Consider the following 22,261-nt stretch of genomic DNA (forward strand, 5'->3'; position numbering starts at 1 on the left):
AAATGGTCTATCCTGAATCCTCAGACTGTGACCCCTGGTTCTGGACTCCCCCACCATCGGGAACATCCTCCTTGCATCCACCCTGTCTAGACCTGTTAGAATTTTATAAGTCTCTATGAGATCCCCATCATTCGTCTGAACTCCAGCGAAAACAATCCTAACCAAGTCAATCTCTCCTCATACATCAGTCCCGCCATCCCCGGAATCAGCCTGGTAAACCTTCACTCACGATTTAACAGTCTTCTGGGTTGATGTTAAATTCTAGCCCATATTTGAGAAAACTTAGACAGGCACAGGATAATTAAGGAATGCCAGAATGGATTCAATAAGGGAAAATCATGTTTAACTAACTTGCTGGAGTTTTTTGAGGCAGTGACAGAGAGTTGATACGGGCAATGCTGTTGATGTGGTATATATGGATTTTCAGTCGGCATTTAGTACACTGCCACACAACAGACTCATAAACACAATTCTAGCTCATGGAATAAAAAGGGAAAGAGGCATTTGGATAAGAAACTGACTGAGTGACAGGAAAGAGAGAGAAATAATCAATAGTTTTTTTTACAGATTCAAGCAAGGTTTGTAGTGGAGCTCCCCAGGGGTCAGTGTTGGGACCCTTTTCCTGATATATATTATATTAATGACCTAGACTGTGGTGTGCAGGGTACGATTTCAAAACTTGCAGATGATGTGAAGACGGAAAGCGTCAACTGTGATGAGGATTGTCTTCAACTTCAAAATGACATAGAAATATTGGCGATTGGGCTGACAAGTAGCAGATGAGGGTTCAATGAAAAGAGTGAGGTGATACATTTTGGCAGGAAGAATTTGAAGGGACAGTATAAACTAAAGGGAGAAACTCTGAACGGGGTGCAGGAACAAAGGCACCTTGGTACCGAAGTCATTGAAGGTGGCAGGCCATGTTTAGAGAGCAGTTAATAAGGCAAATGGTATTCTTGGGTTCCATTAATATGGGCATTGACTACAATACAATGGAGCTAATGTGGAATTTGTATAAAATACCAGTGAGGCCTCATCTGGAGTACTGCATCCAGTTCTGGGCATCACACTTGAGGAAGAATGTAAAGGCTGTGATGATACTGTGCCTTTAAGAAATGCGTTTGAGTCATATTCTTGTGCAGGATCTGTTGTAGCAGTTCTATGCACTTGGAGCCATTCTGTCTACAGCCAGTATCCTGCATTGTTGCTGCTGCAGCATAATTGCTTCATCTGAAATAATGCTGTTCTGCTGTTCCCCTGGGATTTTGCAAAGTGGGTCTTGTTTAGGATAATTGACAGCTATGGTCATGTGCCAGGGTGAAGCTCGGTTTACACACAGAATTCCAGCTTCGTTTTTTTTAGATGCTGCTTTTGAGTTTAGAGAGAGCAGTGCTCACTCTCTGAAGTTGGAAACTGGAATCTGCCAGGAGATAAGTCTCTGTCTCTGAGATTCTGCTGTATGAGAGTGGATCTTTCTTTGAGTGTTGCTGTTTTGGAAGCTGCAGGGAGAGAGGTATCCCTTTCTGTCACTGAAGTCTGGAGACTGGGAGCTGCCAGAGACTAGGTTTACTTCCCTGATGTTTTGCTGTTTTGAGGATATATTCTTCTCTGAAAAATGCTCTCTGGATATCTGTCTAGAAATGGTAACAAGGTGAAAATCTTGCATCATGTAAGCATCTTTGGTTTCTGTCCTAACTGATTCTACTGAAGGATTTATGTCTATGGGGGATACTGCAGAATTGGAAGAATAGAGATAGCTAGCTGTAAAGATTTATATTTTGTCATTTTTTTAATTGGTAAAAGTTATGCTAATTCTTTTTGTTATATTCTAACTGTGTTCTTAAATAAAGTTTGTTTTGAAAAAAGCTCCCCAGTGGGTCACTTGAATCATACCTGAAGTGAAACATCTTATGCTCACCCTAATGCCAAAATCAATCTAACAAAATCTATCAATCTATCAAACTTTTGATTCATCTCTGAAGTCTGATTTCCTGCTCTAAATCTGGTTATTGCAACTGTCTCTTTAACTCAGATATTTTGTTCACTTTTTCTTGAATTCCTCTGAACATGTTTTCCTATCTTACAAGGGCCTCCAGTTGCTAAGCAGCCATTGCTTCTACTATTTATTCTTCATGTCGTAACCCTCTCTAAGCACGATAGAATCACAGTTGGAATCGAGACCAACCCCCACAATACAACTGCTTTTGTCCATGAATCTAATTATAGACTTTACCCTTCCAGGCACAGAAACATTAAATTAAATACATTTAAAACCATACCTTATGTCTAATGGTTACCAATACAAATGTAAACCCCTTAAAACTACCTTTTGTGATTGCAAACATCTTTCTCTGTTCTTTTTCCTGTACCTCTTTCTTTCCCTGATCCCTCTTTTAGTTTGTGAATGTACTGGGGGCTACAGAGCGACACTCCTTGCCTCTGCTTTGTGTGTAAAGTAAACAAACATCTGGTTTATCTATCTAAAGTTTGCTGTGGGGTTATTATTAATAGAGGATTGCATCACATCAAGGCTGAGGTGTTGGGGAAATTATGCCACCGCTTATAAAGGGGGAAATCAAAACTCAGAAACTCCTTTTTGTTTAAAGACGGGGAGTGAAAGGAGAAATTAAATCTTTCCAGTCTGTAACATTCTTAATCATGTCTTCTCCATTAATACATTCAATGGCCATTGTGGCTCATCATTATGTGGAATAGACTTTCAACTGTCCCGAGAGCACTGTATTCCACAGAGGAAAGCTCCCATTCTTGTACTATTCAGCCACCTTGTGTTGCGTCCATGTACAACAGTCTGCAGTGTCTCAATGCTAACCTTTGCTGCGGCTGATGTGTCTTAGCAACTCCTCTCCATCCTCCCACTCCCCTCCATCCTCCCACTCCCCTCCATCCTCCCACTCCCCTCCATCCTCCCACTCCCCAACCCTGCTCTTGATTTGCGGTGTTGATCATTTATGTTTCACATTTCCAAACTGACTTGCAAAGCAAGTCAAAAGGCTGCTTTTGCCGTTAACTTATTTTAAAATATTCTAACGGCAATTAAAGTTAACTTTATTGTTTGTCTGGGCTGAATCTCTCCAACTAGTTCACTACTGGATACCAGATTCCCCCTTCCCCACTCTCCCTTCCCAAGCAAAGCTGACATCGAGGACATCAACATCTTTGCAGCTGGTGTGATTGTTGTTCTGTGGTCGTAAGGGTTTGAACTTAACCCAGCTTTCAGCATTGTGGTAACATGTGCCATAGTTCTAATGACCTTTCGGAACAGACTCCAAGGACAGTGCAAATTCTCTTGACATGCAACCTTCCTCACCCCCTGCCTCAACCCTACTTCCTTTCAAATTGGCCTCTATCAGCTATATGTAGGAGCATCGCTTGCTTTCTGTTGTGGAGGTTGTGGGTTCAAGACCACTACAGATACTTGAGTGTAGAATCCAAGCTGACACTTTCTGGCAGGCCTCAAGCGGGCCTGTAATGCCAGAGTTTTGGGTGAGCAGTGAAAGCAAGGTCTCGTCCACCTACACGGGTGGTTGTGAAAGATACTGGAGAAGGGAATCAAGGGCATTCTCCTGTGATTCTGTCTTTTCTAATCCCATCGCTTCAGAAGATCTGATGTCGCACTGAGACATCGAGTAGCTTCTGCCTCTGCTGTAATGGAAGCTGAGACACCCACCTATCAGAGGCTGGGTCCACAAGTGCTGTCATAGCATTATGAACATAAAAAAGCACACAGATCCGGAGCAGGAGTAGACCACTGGGCACTTCGAGCCTGCTTCACCATTCAGTAAGATCATGGCTGATCTGTTTTGGCCTCAACTCTCCATTACCCCCAGCCTTGATAACCTCTCAGCCCCTTGCTTAAAAAAAATCTGTCTTTACCTCAAAAATATTCAAAGACTGTGCTTCTGCCACCTTCTGAGGAAGAGAGTTCCAAAGGCTCATAACCCAGAGAGAAAGAAATTCTCCTCATCCCTGTCTTAAATGAGTAATGTGATGTTGTAACTATGTCAGGGATGTGGGTTTTTTTCACAAAAAGAAAAGATGTGATTTACACATGTGGATTAAAATATCAACAACAGATTTATTGAAGCGCTGTTCTCTACACAGCATATAAACTGAAAGTGAAATTGCAGCCTGTGGCAGCACCCTAATGACATCGCCACCAAATCATGTGATCAGCTCTTAAAGCAACCTGCAACCCTTTTAAATTTATAACAGGTGGCCCCTTATTTTTAAACAGTGACCCCTAGTTCTATATTCTCCCACAAGAGGAAATATCCTCTCAACATTGACCATGTCAAGATCCCTGAGGATCTTATATCTTTCAATCAAGTCACCTCTGACTCTTCTAAACTCCAGTGGATACAAGCCTAGCCTGTCCACCCATTCCTCATAAGCCAACCTACCCGATCCGGGTTTTAGTTCAGAACTGCTTCCAACACATTTACATCCTTCCTTAAATAAGGAGACTGGTACTGTGCACAATACTCCAGGTGTGATTTCATTAATATTCTGTATAATTGATGCATAACCTCCATATTTTTGGATTCAATTCTCCTCGCAATAATTAATAACATTCTATGAACTTTCCTGATTACTTGCTGTACCTGTATACCAGCCTTTTGTGATTCCTGCACCTCAGAATTCTGCAATCTCTCTTAAATATTATGCTTCTTTTTTATTTTTCCGACCGAAATGATCAGTTTCACGCTTTCCCACATTCTGTTCCGGGGAGAGGGTTTCTGTGTCTTTATTCTGGCAGGAGGCGGTGCACCATTCACTGGCACTGGGATCCTCTGGTCCTGCCGCTGTCAATGGGAGTTCACTGCACCCAGAGACAGGAATGCACCATCGGCAGAACCAGAATATTGAACTGGCGTGAAGAGCCGGAAGATTACAGCCCAGGTCTTTGTTCACTCCCTGTGGCACACCACTCTTGACATCTTGCCAACAAGAAAAGACCCACGTATGGCTACTTTCTGCTTTCTGCCAGCCAGCCAATCTTCAATCCAGGCTAATATATCAGCCCCAACACCGCAAGCTTTTGGTTTTCGCAATAACACTCGATGTGGCACCTTATCAAATGCCTTCCGGAAATCTAGGAATAGTTGGCCCACTGGCTCCCCTTCAACCACAGCACCAGTCACTTCTTCAGAAAACTCCAATAAATGGCTATCGTTTGCTTGCAGGAATGGATGGGCCCTGAGCTCGTTATGAAGACCTCTGCAAAGTTGAAGCTGGCAAGAGGCTGGCTGGCAGGACTCCCATTCCATCAAACACCTCAGTGCGCATATCCATCAGTGTACGCCTGCATGTTACTCCATCAATCTTCTCATCTAAGTCCTCTGCTGCAGAATGGATGTGTGAGCCCATTCTCCAATGAGCTGATACTCACCTTGGCCTTACTGCAGTGCATTCATGCCCAATAACTGCTCCCCACCTTATACTACCCACTAAGTTATGTAAAATACCACTATCTGATCTGGTGATTACCGGTGTCAGATCAATGGATGGTGCCCCGGGTGCTCTCATCCTTCACAGCGGCTGACCAGAATGGGCACATGCTCCTGGCAACACCCAAGCCTGAATGAGATTAAAGGTCACACATTTACTTTGAATACAGGCATTTGAAAGGATAAAGGCAGAAGGGGAGGTTTGGGGTGACGGAAGGGGCTGGGAAGCAATAGGTCCAACATCTGCAACTTGCTCTTTATGCTTTATTTCACAATGACTGTGAAATGAAACTTGAGAAGAGGCATTAGACACAAAGATACTGTCATCTGAATGTTTTTGGAGGGCTCAGTAGATGCAGGAGTGCCTGTTCTTCACTGGTTCTATGTTGTGCTTATTTAGGACCTTGTTCTGTGAGAGAGAGGAAAGAATGTGCATTGGGGTAATGCTGTAGCTGGAGGTATATGGAAGCTGCAGTAGTAATGAGGCTGGCAGGCTTGGCGGGTATGTGAGAGTGAGGTGGAGTATGTGAATGTCAGGCATGAGTCCTGATTGCTGATGGCTGAGTAATGAGATAGCGGCACTCTGAGTAGAGTGAGAAATAGATGGTGCAGTCGATAGGAAATATAATTGAAGGTGAATTCACTGCCATTGGCCAGCCAGGCATTGAACTTTCTCCAGCCCTGCCGCTTGGTCCTCAGGGCAGACTTCAGGAAGTGATCTCCTGGTCAGTTTATCCATCATCGCTGGAACTGACAACCTGCCACTGCTTTGCTGCTCCATTATGTCCACTTCCTTCCCAAAGCCTCCTTGACCTTGTTCCATTCGCTCCTGTGCCTCCTCCCTCTGCCCCCATCTTTACGAGGGACAAGCTGCCAGTATGTCATCTTAGCCGTGCTGGCTACTGGGTTCCCTGCTGAGAATGCAGCCAGTGAGTCGTGTGTTCAGTGTTGAGCTGTGTACTATAATCATGTTGATGAGCATATGGGATCTCCCTCCCATAGGCTCTTCCCCCAGTTTGCCCTGCCCCTCTAGCCCCAGTGGGCAGTGCCAAGGTGTCTGGTGGACAGTGCCAAGGTGCCAGGCTGGCACTGCCAAGCTACCGTCCTGGGCTTGCTAATCATATGGAAGTGTCCATTTCCAGAAGGTAATCAGCTCTGCGCTGATTCCCGGCGTGGAGCTGATCGGACTGAAAAAAAAGGGCCTCAGAGACTTGCGATTGGCGGTCCCAAATCTCGCTAAAGGACCCCCGCTGCTGTCTCTCGAGCAGTGCAGCAGGCTGGGAGAATCCCGGCCACTGTCTCCAACTCACTTCATATTGAACCATCAGAGCTGATTCATACTGGGCCCCTGAGATAAAGGAGTTTCTAAGACACTGCACACCCAGCTCCTTTCCTTCCTTCCTTCCTTCCTGTCAAAAGCTTCCATCAAGGTTGCAGCTTTCAAGTAGAAACCATCGTGAGTACATTCAAGGCTGCAAAACGCACTCCATTAATCTATATTAGATTATGACAAGCACATCATTTATTGTTATCAGAAGCCTAGCAACATGACAGTGCATAAAGAAAATGTTCAGCCTTCAGCATATTTTCTGGTATTAATTTTGCAGAAATAAAGTGTTGATTCATCGTGGCAACATTAAGCTTCGGGGTAATTACAAAGTCAGATTCATACTATCTCTGTGCAGTTTGCACAATAGTATCCTGGGACTGTAAGTGTTTGGAAAGTTAGCCTATAGAGGGATATATATTTAATGGGCAAATGCCATGTTAATTAATACATTTTTCTATCTATTACTTTCTCAGAAGTCACTTGGTGAAGCTGTCATGCTTGCTGGTGCTGAGTTGACAGAGCTGGATTTGAGTGATAATGCATTTGGCCCAGACGGAATTCAGAGCTGCAAAGATCTTCTGAGGAACAAGAGCTGCTTCACCCTTGAGGAGCTGAGACTTAATAACTGTGGCCTTGGAACTGAAGGAGGGAAGGTAGAGTGTGCAGACAAAGGGATTTCTTTAAATACTGGTCATGTTGGGATTGCATAATTAATGTGAAGCCGTTGACATTATTGTAAGAATATTGTTCTCTCGAGTGTTCTGCCAAACATTCCTTTGAAACAAAATGAATCAATTATTCACCTTCAACACATAGCAAATCATGAAGCAGCCTGCTGTGATGACCTGGTAGGGTGCAAAATCAAAGAGCTGCTATTAACAGGAAATGGATCAATACATCAATTTATTACCATGCCTGATGAACTGCTGAGTTTAGTATGAAAATGAGCTCAAATAAAAACCTTGTGGGGAGCAGAAAATGAAAAATGAGCACCAAGCTTAAAAATAAAATGAGTTCGTATGTGTTTGGCATTTCGTTTAAATCTGTACTCAGGACAGGCAGGATTTAGATTGGTCTACGGATTTATGTAACAGGTGCTGTAGTTCTTTGAGGTCTTTGGCTTTTTGAACCTCTTCCTGCTTTGACAAAAATCCTATCCCATCTATATTCCTCAGTCAGTCAGAAACTGTCACTTTAGGATGCTTTCTTGAGTGTTTTACAAAGAACAAGAACAAAGAAAATTACAGCACAGGAACAAGCCATGGAGGGCCGAGGAACAGGCTCCTCGGCCCTCCAAGCCTGCACCGCCCGGGAGGGTAGGGGGTTTTAGTTAAGTCGGGCAGCATGGTCGGTTTTGCCCTGCTTCAGCTGACCAAGCCGTGGTGGGCCCAGGGTTTACTCCCAAATGATGCTGAGACAAAAGACACTTGCTGCTATTTAATTTGTAAACTGTTCAGCAACTTGTGGTGAAGAAGAGATACCCTGTGGACTGTGATTCATTGCAAGTTGCTGAATGGTTTCTACAACCTCGTGAAAGGGACATCTCACTTCAGTATCACCACTGACATTCATTGACATCTTTACAACAGTTTGTTCACCCGTTATGGGCCGTTGTTGCTTTGCACGTCTGTTTCTATGTGCTACTGTGGAAATGAATGTTTCTGTCTCCATGTGGATATATACAGCGTTCTGACACTGCCTTTGTGATCCTCTACTGTTTTTTTGATTTGAACCAAGTCTTATTTCAAGCAGCAGAACTGGGAAAAGCTAGATCTTGATTGGTTTAGTTTCTAATCATTCATTTGCTTCCTCTAACTGATGATGCTGTTACAAGCTTGGGCTGATAAGCATCTTTCACCTCACCATCATTTGGGAGTAAACTCTCTGCCCACCATGGCTTGTTCAGGTGAAACGGGACAAAACACTTAAGAAAGCTTTGAAAAAGAGGACTGGGAAGTAACATTCGAACCACACAAGTGACAGGCAATGACCATCTTCAACAAGAGAGAATTTAACCATTGCCTCTAGACATTCAATGGCTTTACCATTATCAAATCCCTCAGTATCAACATCCTGGGGTTACCATTGACCAGAAACTGAATGGGATTGGCTGTATAAATACTATGGCTACCAGAATAGAGTAAGAAGTCTCACAACACCAGGTTAAGTCCAACAGGTTTATTTGGTAGCAAAAGCCACGAGCTTTCAAAGCGCTTCTTCTTCAGAAGAAGCAGCGCTTCGAAAGCTCGTGGCTTTTGCTACCAAATAAACCTGTTGGACTTAACCCGGTGTTGTGAGACTTCTTACTGTGTTTACCCCAGTCCAACGCCGTCATCTCCACACCATGGCTACCAGAATAGGTCAGAGGTTGGGGAGACCTCAAAGAATAACTCACTTCCTGACTGCCCAAAGTCTGTTCTCATCTCTCCAAGGCACAAGTCAGGAATGTGATGGAATACTCTCCACTTGTCTGGATGAATGAAGCTCCAACAACACTCAAGAAGCTTGACACCATTCAGAAAAAAGCAGCCCGCTTGATTAGCAGCCCATCCACCATCTTCAATATCCATCCCTCCCACCATCGGCACACAGTAGCAGCAGTGTGTATGTGTATGTACAAGATGCACTGCAGCAATTCACCAAGGCCCCATTGACAGCACCTTCCAAACTGCGACTGCTATCATCTAGAAGGACAAGGGCAGCAGACACAATGGGAACAGCACCTGGAAGTTTCCTTCCACACCACTCACCATCCTAACTTGGAACTATATCACTGTCACTGGGTCGAAAGCCTGGAACTTCCTTACGGCACTGTGTGTGTACCTGCATCACGGGGACTCAGCAGTTCAAGAAGGCAGCTCACCACCACCTTCTCAAGTGCAATTAGAGATGGGCGATAGAAATTCTGGCCTCGCCAGCAAGGCCCACAGCCTGTGAAAGAGTAAATAAAGAGTTGAAGTAGCGACAACAGAGCTGGAAGAGCCAGTGTGGGTGGTCAGGGACTATGCGCTGACCCTTGGCTGCAGTAGGCAGAATCCTTGTGACTCAACTAGTGTGTCGGCTGTGTTTGGATTCCAGCAGAATCATGATTAAATGCTAAGTTAAGCTCCAAATTTATTTTATTTGCATTCTCTGAAATTCCTGCACCACACCATTTCTGTCTCTGTCACTTACACCTCCCATCGCTTGTTAATTATTTCAATTGAGGATCAGTACATACAGATGGAGGACATTGATTGGGCATTTAATCAGCACATAAAGTGTCACTTACTGACATAGGAATAGAGTGCAGTTAGGAGAAATAGACCTAGAATGTTTCACTCTGTGAATAACTCTATTCCAAGTAAAGACGACCTCTGGTTTCTTCCTTTAGCAGCTGGCTATTGGAACCCTCTCTTCACCTTCTAGTCAAACTGCCTCCATTTTGGGTTTTGTGCACTGTGGGCTCTCTAAGGTTCTGTCATCTTTCACTTCCTGCTGTGTCTACTCCTTGAACATTAACTTCTGACTCACTTGAACATTGAGACCAATGCTGACTTTCTCCATCTGCATGGTTCCCACTGGCAGCATCCTTCCTCTCCTTCAGTCAGCAACTGCCTGAGAAATCCACCTTACTGCAGCTTCCAGTCGGGGAAGCAGGAGGAAAGCAGCACTGCCAAATGTGGGAGATGACCATCACCTCCAGCACAGATTACAAAGAAAAATCAATTGATTTCAAGACCAGATTCCAGGTTGTCTTTGTGTCAGTGGGAAGGATCCATTGCCTGAGCTGAGGCATAGTGTGATGATTGTCCCTTTAAGGGCAACACAGCACAGTAAGAATCACCTGCTCTGAGTGACATATCAGGACTCAGAGTGTGAGTCACCCCTGGGGAAGGAGTTCTCTTAGGCAGTGGCATTCCAGAACTAGTACAGACATGCTGTTCCTCTTGGAAACCCTTGTAAATAAATCCTTTATTCTTCACAAATGAAGTCTCTGAAAATGCATCATTACACCTGGCTACAAGGATAAATTATCCAGCTACTGCCTCTGGCCCGACACCTGTGAGTATCCTGTTTTAATTGAAATCTGAGAAAAATTTAAAAATACTCACCAGAATACCTCTCTTTGGATGAATAGATCCATATGATTCCTCCATGGAGGACTGGACAGAGTACATCGAGCGCCTTGGATATTATTTCCAAGCAAATGAAATGGGAAGGAGGCAAAACATGAAGTAATTCTCCGAAATGTTTGTGGAAGTCAGACCTATAACCTTTTTTGCAGTCTTGCAGTCCAAGCACACCCGACTCCAAATCATTCAGTGAGCTTGTGGATGTAGTGTAGGCTCAATTGCAACCTCAACCATCAGTCATGCTCCAGAAATAAAAATTTAATTTGACCCTAAGCAAATTGATCGCAACTTACATTGCCAAACTGAAGCAATTGCCTAAGTATTGTGATTTTGGAGCCACCCTAAGTGATGTGGTAGGAGCTAAGTTAGTCTGCGGCATGAACAACTGTGGTTGTCAATGTAGATTGCATGCAGACATAAATTTTAAACAAGCAGTGGAGATAGTGCTGGCCATTGAAAGCACCGAAAAGAGTGCGCAAGAGCTGCAGAATGCACAAAATGGACCATTCACCCACCAGTCAGGGTGGGACCCTGTAGCCAGCCATTGCTTCAAAGCAGCCGTGAAGTGGGAAATAATTTCAGCCACAACAAAACAAAAAGGTACAGGACAGGCAGCCAGTCAGTAATGCTTAAAGTGGAATGTTACTGCTGTGAAAGTACCCACAATCCTGAATCATATCGGTTTAAGGAGGCTGAGTGTCTTTGTTCTTGGCACAAAAGCAGACATTTGATAAAGCAGTGCAGAGCTAAGTCAAGATCACCAAGTAATCAATTAACCAGGATGTTGCAAGTATACCGTGTGGAAGAGCCTGCACCAGTGATTCTGGTATTCACTCTCTATTAGGACATTTGAACTACACAAATCAAAAGGGTTACAAAAAACAAAGAACAAAGAAAATTACAGCATAGGAACAGGCTCTTCGGCCCTCCAAGCCTGCACCAACCATGCTGCCCGACTTAACTAAAACCCCCTACCCTTCTCGGTTAGCCGAGAGAACTGTCCAAACTTTCAAATCCAGCCTAAAGAAAATGTCAGGAGGAACCTAGGAGACGGAAATCTCAGGATTCCTCCCTAGCGACTGTACCATTCCACCTGTAACAACGGGAGTTCCATCAGCAGAACCTCTAATGAGACATCGGCCGGAATTTTACCGGTCCACCCATCATGGGAATCGGAGTGGGCGAGGGGCGGAGCATGGGAAGGTCCGTTGACCTTGGGCAGGATTTTACAGTCTCAGAACGAGACTGAGCCTCATGTTTCCAAATTTGGCAGGAAGGGTAGAACCAGCCAAAGTAATCAACAAACAAGCCACAGTTCACATAGCGCAGCACCATTGTTGATGGTAAATGAGCCGTATACATGAGAAACTTGGCAGTGGATGAAGTTGGATCCCCAGAATTATTGTCTCTAAGACCAGACCCCAGTGGTGTCAAGTGAACATGAAGGGATGGATCGTTCATAAACAAAGACCACTTGAGGAGTAGAAAGACAAGAATTCAAGAATTTGTTTCCAAACCCGTAAACACCAAAGTACCTGACCGACCTGTTATTGACGTAACTGATGTCTCTGTAGAAGCAGGTCGTGATGAACTGCCTGTGCCAGGACTGGTACCCGTTATCACAATTCCTTTTATTGTCAATCCTGTGAAGGTATCTTAGTCAACACCTGACAACAAACAGAAAGCCCCTCTCAAAGACTTGATTTATGATTGTCCAATTTATGTATATAATGTATAGTTAGAATTTAGGACTAAGTAAATCAGTTATTGAAGGTTTTTAGATTCATTTAAGGGATGTGGGTGTTTCTGACCATTTCAGAGGGCAGTTGAGAGTCAACCACATTGCTGTGGATCTGGAGTCACATATAGACCAGACCAGAATGGCAGATTTCCTTCCCGAAAGGACATTAGTGGACCAGATGGGTTTTTACAACAATCGACAATGATTTCCTGGTTATCGCTAGACTCTTAATTCCAGATTTTACCTGAATTCAAATTTCACCAACTGCTGTAGTGGGATTTGAACGCAGGTCCACTGATCTTGCCCAGGGTCTCTGGATTAATAGTCCTGTGACAATACCACTACGCCACCACCTCCCCTAATTGTATAAGGTAGTTAAAGTGGGAGGGACATGGGTGATTGTTTCTTTAAGGGCAACACAACAGAGTAAAGGTCACCTGGCCTGGGTGACCAATCAGGGTTCAGAGTGGGGAATCACCCCAAGGGGAGGTGTTCTCTTAGGCAGAGGCTTTCCAGAACTAACGGCAGACACACTGCTGCTCTTGTAAATAAATCCTTTGTTGTTCACGAGTGAAGTCTCTGCAAATGCATCATTACAGATAGATAAACAGGCTTATATATATAATACCTAAGTATATAATCTATAAAAACTCCCATTTGAACATACATGCCACTCAAATCATTCAGTCATTTTGTCCAGCAGAAACTGCAGTTAGATTAAATCCATCGAGGACACGTAAGAGTTCATTGATAGGCTGACTCCAGTTTTGATCTCCTGGTTTGGATATCTTGCCCCAAGGTTCTGTAAAGGGGAAAGAACTCCAAAGCTACTGGGAGCCTGTGTGTTAGGCAAGTAATCCTGGGAGAGAAGGTGACAGAATCTGTGGACAGAACCAGTCCTGCGCTCACTATTGCAATCCAACAATTGGCTTGGCTTGGCACAGGTACAAATGTGGAGTTGGAATGCTCTATCCCTATTAGAGACTTATCCTAGAATTCTTTTGGGCGAATCACCTACGATACGTCTGAGACCTGGCCTTCCCTTCCTTCAGTTAAATTGTTGTGGATTAATATCCGAGATCTCTCTGCTCTGCCCATATCCCCAAAAAATTCAGAAAGCTGTGTTCTTAGATTTGTTGTGGAAAAAAATCTACTGGGAATGATGTTTAAAGATTTGGAAATCTATTTACTAAAACCTTATGTGTTGTCTGTTCTGCTGATAATTTGTTCAGGGAATGATTTGACTGCACACATTGGGCTGCTTTAACTGTTGTGTGTTCTATTTTTATTTGTCTTGTTTATCTTTATTTCTTTCTCGATTTACATTGTTTTACTACCAGCTTGTCCACTGGTAATGAGCCACTGTCGCTTTTATCTATTCTATTTGCTACTGTGAAAATGAAAGAGGGACTGTATGTTCTACTTTTATTTGTCCTGTTTATCTTTATTCCTTTCTTTCCCTTCCTGTGTCAGATTCCTTTGTTACTATTCTTTGTCTTGAGGTTTACCAGGCTGATTCCGGGGATGGCGGGACTGATGTATGAGGAGAGATTGACTAGGTTAGGATTGTTTTCACTGGAGTTCAGACGAATGAGGGGGAATCAGACTTATAAAATTCTAGCAGGACTAGACAGGGTAGATGCAGGGAGGATGTTCCCGATGGTGGGGGGAGTCCAGAACCAGGGTCACAGTCTGAGGATTCAGGGTAGACCATTTAGGACGGAGGTGAGGAGACATTTCTTTACCCCCAAAGAGTGGTGAGCCTGTGGAATTCATTACCACAGGAAGTAGTTGATGCCAAAACATTGAATGTATTCAAGAGGCAGCTGGATATAGCACTTGGGGTGAATGGGATCAAAGGTTATGGGGAGAAAGCAGGATTAGGCTATTGAGTTGGACGATATTTTCTAAACGGTGACAAAATTCATAATGCTAAAGTGCAAAGGGACTTGGGAGTCCTAGTCCAGGATTCTCTAAAGGTAAACTTGCAGGTTGAGTCCGTAATTAAGAAAGCAAATGTAATGCTGTCATTTATCTCAAGAGGCTTGGAATACAAAAGCAGGGATGTACTTCTGAGGCTTTATAAAGCACTGGTTAGGCCCCATTTGGAGTACTGTGAGCAATTTTGGGCCCCACACCTCAGGAAGGACATACTGGCACTGGAGCGGGTCCAGCGGAGATTCACACGGATGATCCCAGGAATGGTAGGCCTGACATACGATGAACGTCTGAGGATCGTGGGATTATATTCATTGGAGTTTAGGAGGTTGAGGGGAGATCTGATAGAAACTTACAAGATAATGAACGGCTTAGATAGGATGGACGTAGGGAAGTTGTTTCCATTAACAGGGGAGACTAGGACGCGGGGGCACAGCCTTAGAATAAAAGGGAGTCACTTTAGAACAGAGATGAGGAGAAATTTCTTCAGCCAGAGAGTGGTGGGTCTGTGGAATTCATTGCCACAGAGGGCTGTGGAGGCCGAGACGTTGAGCGTCTTCAAGACAGAAATTGATAAATTCTTGATTTCTCGAGGAATTAAGGGCTATGGGGAGAGAGCGGGTAAATGGAGTTGAAATCAACCATGATTGAATGGTGGAGTGGACTCGATGGGCCGAATGGCCTTACTTCCGCTCCTATGTCTTATGGTCTTATGGTCTTATCAACCATGATCGTGATGAATGGCGGAGCAGGCTTGAAGGGCTGAATGGCCTCCTCCTGCTCCTATCTTCTATGTTTCTCTGTATTTTTCTTGTATTCAGCTTCTCCGATTCTGGCCTCTTGAGAATCCCTGATTTTAAACATTCTGTGGAGATGCCAGCGTTGGACTGGGGTAAACACAGTAAGAAGTCTCACAACGCCAGGCTAAAGTCCAACAGGTTTATTTGGTAGCAAAAGCCACTAGCTTTCGGAGTGCTGCTCCTTCGTCAGGTAAGTGGGAGTTCTGTTCACAAACAGGGCATATAAAGACACAAACTCAATTTACAAAATAATGGTTGGAATGTGAGACTTTACAGGTAATCAAGTCTTAAAGGTACAGACAATGTGAGTGGAGAGAAGGTTAAACACAGGTTAAAGAGATGTGTATTGTCTCCAGCCAGGACAGTTAGTGAGATTTTGCAAGCCCAGGCAAGTCGTGGGGGTTACAGATAGTGTGACATAACCCAAGATCCCGGTTGAGGCTGTCCTCATGTGTGCAGAACCTGGCTATCACTCTGCGTTGTCGTGTGTCATGAAGGCCGCCTTGGAGAACGCTTACCTGAAGATCAGAGGCCGAATGCCCGTGACCGTTGAAGTGTTCCCCGACAGGAAGAGAACACTCTTGCCTGGTGATTGTCGAGCGCTGTTCATTCATCCGTTGTCGTAGCGTCTGCATGGTCTCCCCAATGTACCATGCCTCGGGACATCCTTTCCTGCAGCGTATCAGGTAGACAACGTTGGCCGAGTTGCAAGAATATGTACCGTGTACCTGGTGGATGGTGTTCTCACGTGAGATGATGGCATCCGTGTCGATGATCCGGCAGGTCTTGCAGAGGTTGCTGTGGCAGGGTTGTGTGGTGTCGTGGTCACTGCTCTCCTGAAGGCTGGGTAGTTTGCTGCGGATAATCGTCTGTTTGAGGTTGTGCTGTTGTTTGAAGGCAAGAAGTGGGGGTGTGGGGATGGCCTTGGCGAGACGTTCGTCTTTATCAATGACATGTTGAAGGCTCCGGAGGAGATGTCGTAGCTTCTCCGCTCCGGGGAAGAACTGGACGACGAAAGGTACTCTGTCCGCCGTGTCCCGTGTTTGTTGTCTGAGGAGGTCGGTGCGGTTTTTCGCTGTGGCGCGTCAGAACTGTCGATCGATGAGTCGAGCGCCATATCCTGTTCTTATGAGGGCATCTTTCAGCGTCTGGAGGTGTCTGTTCTGATCCTCCTCATCTGAGCAGATCCTGTGTATACGGAGGGCTTGTCCGTAAGGGATGGCTTTAACGTGTTTGGAGTGGAAGCTGGAGAAGTGGAGCATCGTGCGGTTATCCGTGGGCTTGCGGTACAGTGAAGTGCTGAGGTGACCGACCTTGATGGAGATGCGTGTGTCCAAGAATGCAGCCGATTCCGGAGAGTAGTCCATGGTGAGTCTGATGGTGGGATAGAACTTGTTGATGTCATCATATAGTTGTTTCAGTGATTGTTCACCATGAGTCCAAAGGAAGAAAATGTCATCGATGTATCTAGTGTATAGCATTGGTTGAAGGTCCTGTGCGGTGAAGAGGTCTTGTTTGAACCTGTGCATGAAGATGTTGGCATATTGAGATGCGAATTTGGTCCCCATGGCTGTTCTGTGTGTCTGGATGAAGAACTGGTTGTTGAAGATGAAGACATTGTGGTCCAGGATGAAGCGGATGAGTTGTAAAATTGCACCTGGAGACTGGCAGTTCTCGGCATTGAGTACTGAGGCCGTTGCAGCAATGCCATCGTCGTGGGGGTTGCTGGTGTAGAGTGCCGAGACATCCATTGTGACGAGGAGTGCTCCTGGTTCAACTGCTCCATGTGCGCTGAGTTTCTGTAGGAAGTCCGTAGTGTCGCGACAGAAGCTGGGGGTTCTTTGTACAATGGGTTTCAGGATGCCCTCGACGTCGCCGGAGAGGTTCTCGCACAGGCTCCCATTGCCCGATACGATGGGACGGCCGGGTGTGTTTGCCTTGTGTATCTTTGGGAGGCAGTAGAGATCTCCAACGCCTGGGCTTCAAAATCTCACTAACTGTCCTGGCTGGAGACAATACACATCTCTTTATCCTGTGTTTAACCCTCTCTCCACTCACATTGTCTGTACCTTTAAGACTTGATTACCTGTAAAGACTCGCATTCCAATCATTATTTTGTAAATTGAGTTTGTGTCTTTATATGCCCTGTTTGTGAACAGAACTCCCACTCACCTGACGAAGGAGCAGCGCTCCGAAAGCTCGTGGCTTTTGCTACTAAATAAACCTGTTGGGCTTTAACCTGGTGTTGTGAGACTTCTTACTGTTTAAACATTCTACCATTGGCAGTTTTACCTAGGCTATAAACTCTGGAATTTACTGGCTAAAATTCTCTGCCTCTCTCGCAACAATTTGTCTTCAGACACCTTTAACATCAAACATTTCCAGGTGTGAACTTTGACACAGAACTACTGAAGGCATTATTAGGGCAGATGGCTAAATGTTTGGTCAAAGACATTGATTTTAAGGAGTGTCTTAATGGAGGAAAAGGAGGGAGAGAGGTGGAGAGGTGTAAGGAAGGAATTAAAGAGCTTAGGGCCCAGGCCACTGAAAGCATGGCCACCTAAGGTGGAGCTTTTAAAATTGAGGTTGCTCTTGAGGCCAGAATTAGATGAGTGCAAGTTTCTTCAAGGGTTGCGGAGCAAGAAGAGGTTACAAATATAGGAGGGGTGAGGTCTGGAGGGATTTAAAAACAAGGATTAGAATTTTAAAACCTCGGTGCCGCTTAAACAGAAGCTTCCTTGTTGTATGTTCAGTGTTCCTCACAAAGAGGTTCTGAGCCTTCTACAGTTAAAAAATAAGTGTTTATTGGTAACACGTGGCCAACCTGAGCTACTTCATGCTTCCTTCTTCACAGGTTTCTGTCCAATCCACAACTGACCCTGGTCTCAGTTTATGTCTCTTTACATCACATTGTGGGCGGAGCTGTTTCCCAGTCCCACATTAACCCCCGCAATGCCAGATACCATTATATGATAGAAGTTACTCTTTAAAACCTACTTCTTTTACCAAGTTTTTTGATCTGTTGTCTTACTGTCTCCTGATGTGGCTTGGTGTCAGATTTGTTTTTGGCAATGGTTCGGTGAAGTGTCTCGGGATATTTTAATATGTTCAATATGATGCGTGTAGGGTGAGATTCTCTGGCCTCCGCTCAGCGTGTTTCTCGGCAGCGGGATCCTCTGTTCCCGCCGCTGTCAATGGGAATTTCCACTGAATCCACCCCACACTGCCGGGAAACCCACGGCATGGGGCGTGCCGCGATGGGACCAGAGAGGCCTGCTGGCATGAAATGGCTGGAGAATTCCGAGTTTAGTTTCTGTTCCTTTCGCTGTTCCTTCCAGCTATTTCTTTTAAGGTTTTTTTAAGGATCAAAGGTTATGGGGAGAAAGCAGGATTAGGCTATTGAGTTGGATGATCAGCCACGATCGTAATAAATGGCGGAGCAGGCTCGAAGGGCTGAATGGCCCCCTCCTGCTCCTAACTTCTATGTTTCTCTGAATAACCAACCACACAATTTTTTCCATTGGTTAGCATTCTTTTTGTAACATTCCACATCCCCTTCAGTGCTATCTCTCAGAGAGGTGGACAAAATTCTATTGTTTGATTATTTTAAGAGTAATATAAATTAATTCTTAAACTGCCAGTAGGTTCTAGTAACTCCAGCCTCCCTTAGCTCAACATTTTCCTTTTAGATCATAAACTGTGACAGTAAAATAATATTACAGCAATAAAGCTATTCAACTACCTGTCTGCCTGTTCTGTTTTGCCCACAGGGTTGTTCCTAGCTCAGGTCTCGCACTTGAGATTTTTGAGCCACTCACTGGGGAAAAGCAGCTAAAGTGGTTTCCATCGTGCCTTCTTCAGTTGCTTTTACCTTTGGACAACCTCTTTCTGTCCCCATCTCACTGGATATCAGAGCCAGTTCTCCGATCTCCAATCACTAGAATGGGACTAAGAGGTGGGAATATTACCCCTGAGTCAGTGGGTCCCATCTATTAAGAGGTCAAAGCCCCGCTGGAGGTCAACGCAAATATTGATGTATGCTGGGATTTTCCACGCGACCGCTGCGTGTTTTGTGGTGATGGAAGCGGACCTTCATGGCCAGCGGCAGGATCTTCTGGTCCTGCCGTTATCGACAGATTTTCCCTTTGAATGCTCCCCCCACCGCAGGGAAACCCGCTGCAGGGGTTCACCGCCGGTGAGACCGAAAGACCCTTTCGGTGAGAAAGGCCGGAAAATTCCAGCTGTAATCTCCGATCACCAAACTGAACATTAAAGCAGATTGGGGGTAATATACTGGCACGGATTGAGAATTGGTTAGCAGACAGGACACAAAGAGTAGCAATAAATGGGTCTTTTTCAAAGTGGCAGTGACAAGTGGGCTCTTATAGAGATCAGCGTTTGGGCCCCAGCTATTCACAATATACTTCACTGATTAGGATAAGGGAACCAAGAGTAATATTTCTGAAGACACAAAACTTGGAATTGTGAGTGGTGAGGAAGATGTCGAGAGGCTTCAAGGTGATTTAGAAAAGTTGAGTGAGTGGGCAAATACGTGGTAGATGTGGTATAACGTGCCTAAATATGAAATTACTCACTTTTACTGAGAAAGAGAGTGACAGAAAATGAGTGATAGATTGGGAAATGTTGATGTACAAAGGGACCTGGGTGTCCATATACACCAGTCACCGAAATCAAGCATGCAGGTACAACAAGCAGTTACCAAGGCAAATGGTATGTTGGCCTTCATTGCATGAGGACCTGAGTACAGGAGCAAGATGTCTTACTGCAGCTGTTATTTTCCAACCATTGTTTTGTAAATTGAGTTTGTGTCTTTATATGCCCTGTTTGTGAACAGAACTCCCACTCACCTGATAAAGGAGCAGCGCTCCAAAAGCTTGTGGCTTGTGCTACCAAATAAACCTGTTGGACTTTAACCTGGTGTTGTGAGACCTCTTACTGTGCTTACCCCAGTCCAATGTCGGCATCTCCACATCATTACTGCAGCTGTGCAGGGCCTTGGTGAGACCACACCTGGAGTATTGTATGCAGCTCTGGTCCTTTTATCTAAGAAAGGATATATTTGCCATAGAGGATGTACAGCGAAGATTCATCAGGCTGATTCCTGAGAAGACAGATTGTGATATGAGGAGAGATTGGGTACGATGGGTATAGAGGGATATGGGCCAAATGGGCAATTGGGATTAGCTTAGAGGCTTTAAAAAAAAGGGCAGCATGGACAAGTTGGGCCGAAGGGCCTGTTTCCATGCTGTAAACCTCTATGACTGAGCCTGTATTGCCTGGAATTTGGAAGAATGAGAGGGGATGGCCAGCATGGTGGCACGGTGGTTCCACTGCTGCTTCACAGCTCCAGGAACCGGCCTTGGGTGACTGTGTGGAGTTTGCACTCTCTCCCCATGTCTGTGAGGGTTTCCTCAGGGTGCTCAGTTTCCTTCCACAGTCTGAAGGTGTAAAGGTTAGATGGCCATGGTAAATTACCACTTAATGTCCCAAGATGTGTAGATTAGATGAATTAGTCATGGGAAATGTGTGGGGTTATGTCACGGAGAGGGCCTGGGTAAGATACTCTGTCGGAGAGTCGGTGCAGACTTGATGGGCCAAATGGCCTCTTCTGCACCGTAGAGATTCTATGATTCTATCATCTCGTTGAAAAGCATAAACTCTAACAGGGCTGTGTTATGATGGTCACGAGGGATCATCAATAGATCTCCCCGTGGGCCTCGTTGAATATGAGCTCCCCTATTAGGTGAGTGGAGGTTCACCCAATGGTGAAGAAGCAGCAGGGGTTTTAAAACCAGCTGGACCCACTCAGACCGGCAGTCTTGGGACTGATCTGTACTCTATAGTAGCTGAACGGTGTTGAGATATCACTGTAGATAAAAGGGCGATTGGAGATGGAAGACTGGCCTCAGTAAGATTATTATAGGCTGGCCAGGCTGGATGCAGGGATGTTGTTTCCTCTGGCTGGGAGTCTACAACAAGGGGTCACAGGCTCAGGGTACAGGGGAGGCCATTTACAACTGGGATCAGGAGAAGTTTCTTCACAGACGTTGGTGAACTTGTGGAATTCCCTACTACAGCAGGCTGTGGGGACCATTACTGCCAAACCCATGACCTCTACCATTTCCTTTCAAATGCTTGATTTGGGTGACTGTGCGGAGTCTGCACGTTCTCCCCGTGTCTGTGAGGGTTTCCTCCGGGTGATCCAATTTCCTCCCACAATCCGAAATATGTACTGGTTAGATGCATTGGCCATGCTAAATTCTCCCTCAGTGTATCTGAACAGGCGCTGGAGTGTGGCAACTCAGGGATTTTCACAGTATCTTCAGTGCAGTGTTAATGTAAGCCTACTTATGACTAATAAATAAACTTTATCTAGAAGCACAAGGGCAGCAGATATCTGGGAACACCAACACTGGAGGTTCCCCTCCAAGTCACTCACCAACCTGACTTGGAAATATATCGCTGTTCCTTCACTGTCACTGGGTCAAAATCCTGGAGCTCCCTCCCCAACAGCCAGGCTGGAGACAATACACACCTCTTTAACCTGTGCTTGGCCCTCTCTCCACTCACACTCTCTGTACCTTTAAGACTTGATTATCTGTAAAGATTCGCATTCCAATCATTATCTTGTAAATTGAGTTTGTGTCTGTATATGCCCTGTTTGTGAACACAACTCCCACTCACCTGAAGAAGGAGCCCGAGACTCCGAAAGCTCGTGCTACCAAATAAACCTGTTGGACTTTAACCTGGTGTTGTGAGACTTCTTACTGTGTTTACCCCAGTCCAACGCCGGCATCTTCACATCATAACCAGTGATGCCCACATTCCATAAATGAATTTATAAAAAC

At 44.9% G+C, this 22,261-nt stretch overlaps 1 protein-coding gene across 1 annotated transcript in view; it reads left to right on the forward strand.

Moving 5' to 3' along the window:
• Positions 1-22,261, forward strand: part of LOC144502068 (ran GTPase-activating protein 1-like) — a 590,984-nt gene that overhangs the window by 292,176 nt on the left and 276,547 nt on the right. The window contains exon 4 of the mRNA XM_078226075.1: positions 7,272-7,451. Coding sequence (XP_078082201.1) covers positions 7,272-7,451 — 180 coding nt within the window. The remainder of the gene's footprint in view (positions 1-7,271; positions 7,452-22,261) is intronic.

This window comes from Mustelus asterias, chromosome 12 (genome assembly GCF_964213995.1).
Source record: "Mustelus asterias chromosome 12, sMusAst1.hap1.1, whole genome shotgun sequence".
Classification (NCBI taxonomy): Eukaryota; Metazoa; Chordata; class Chondrichthyes; order Carcharhiniformes; family Triakidae; genus Mustelus; species Mustelus asterias.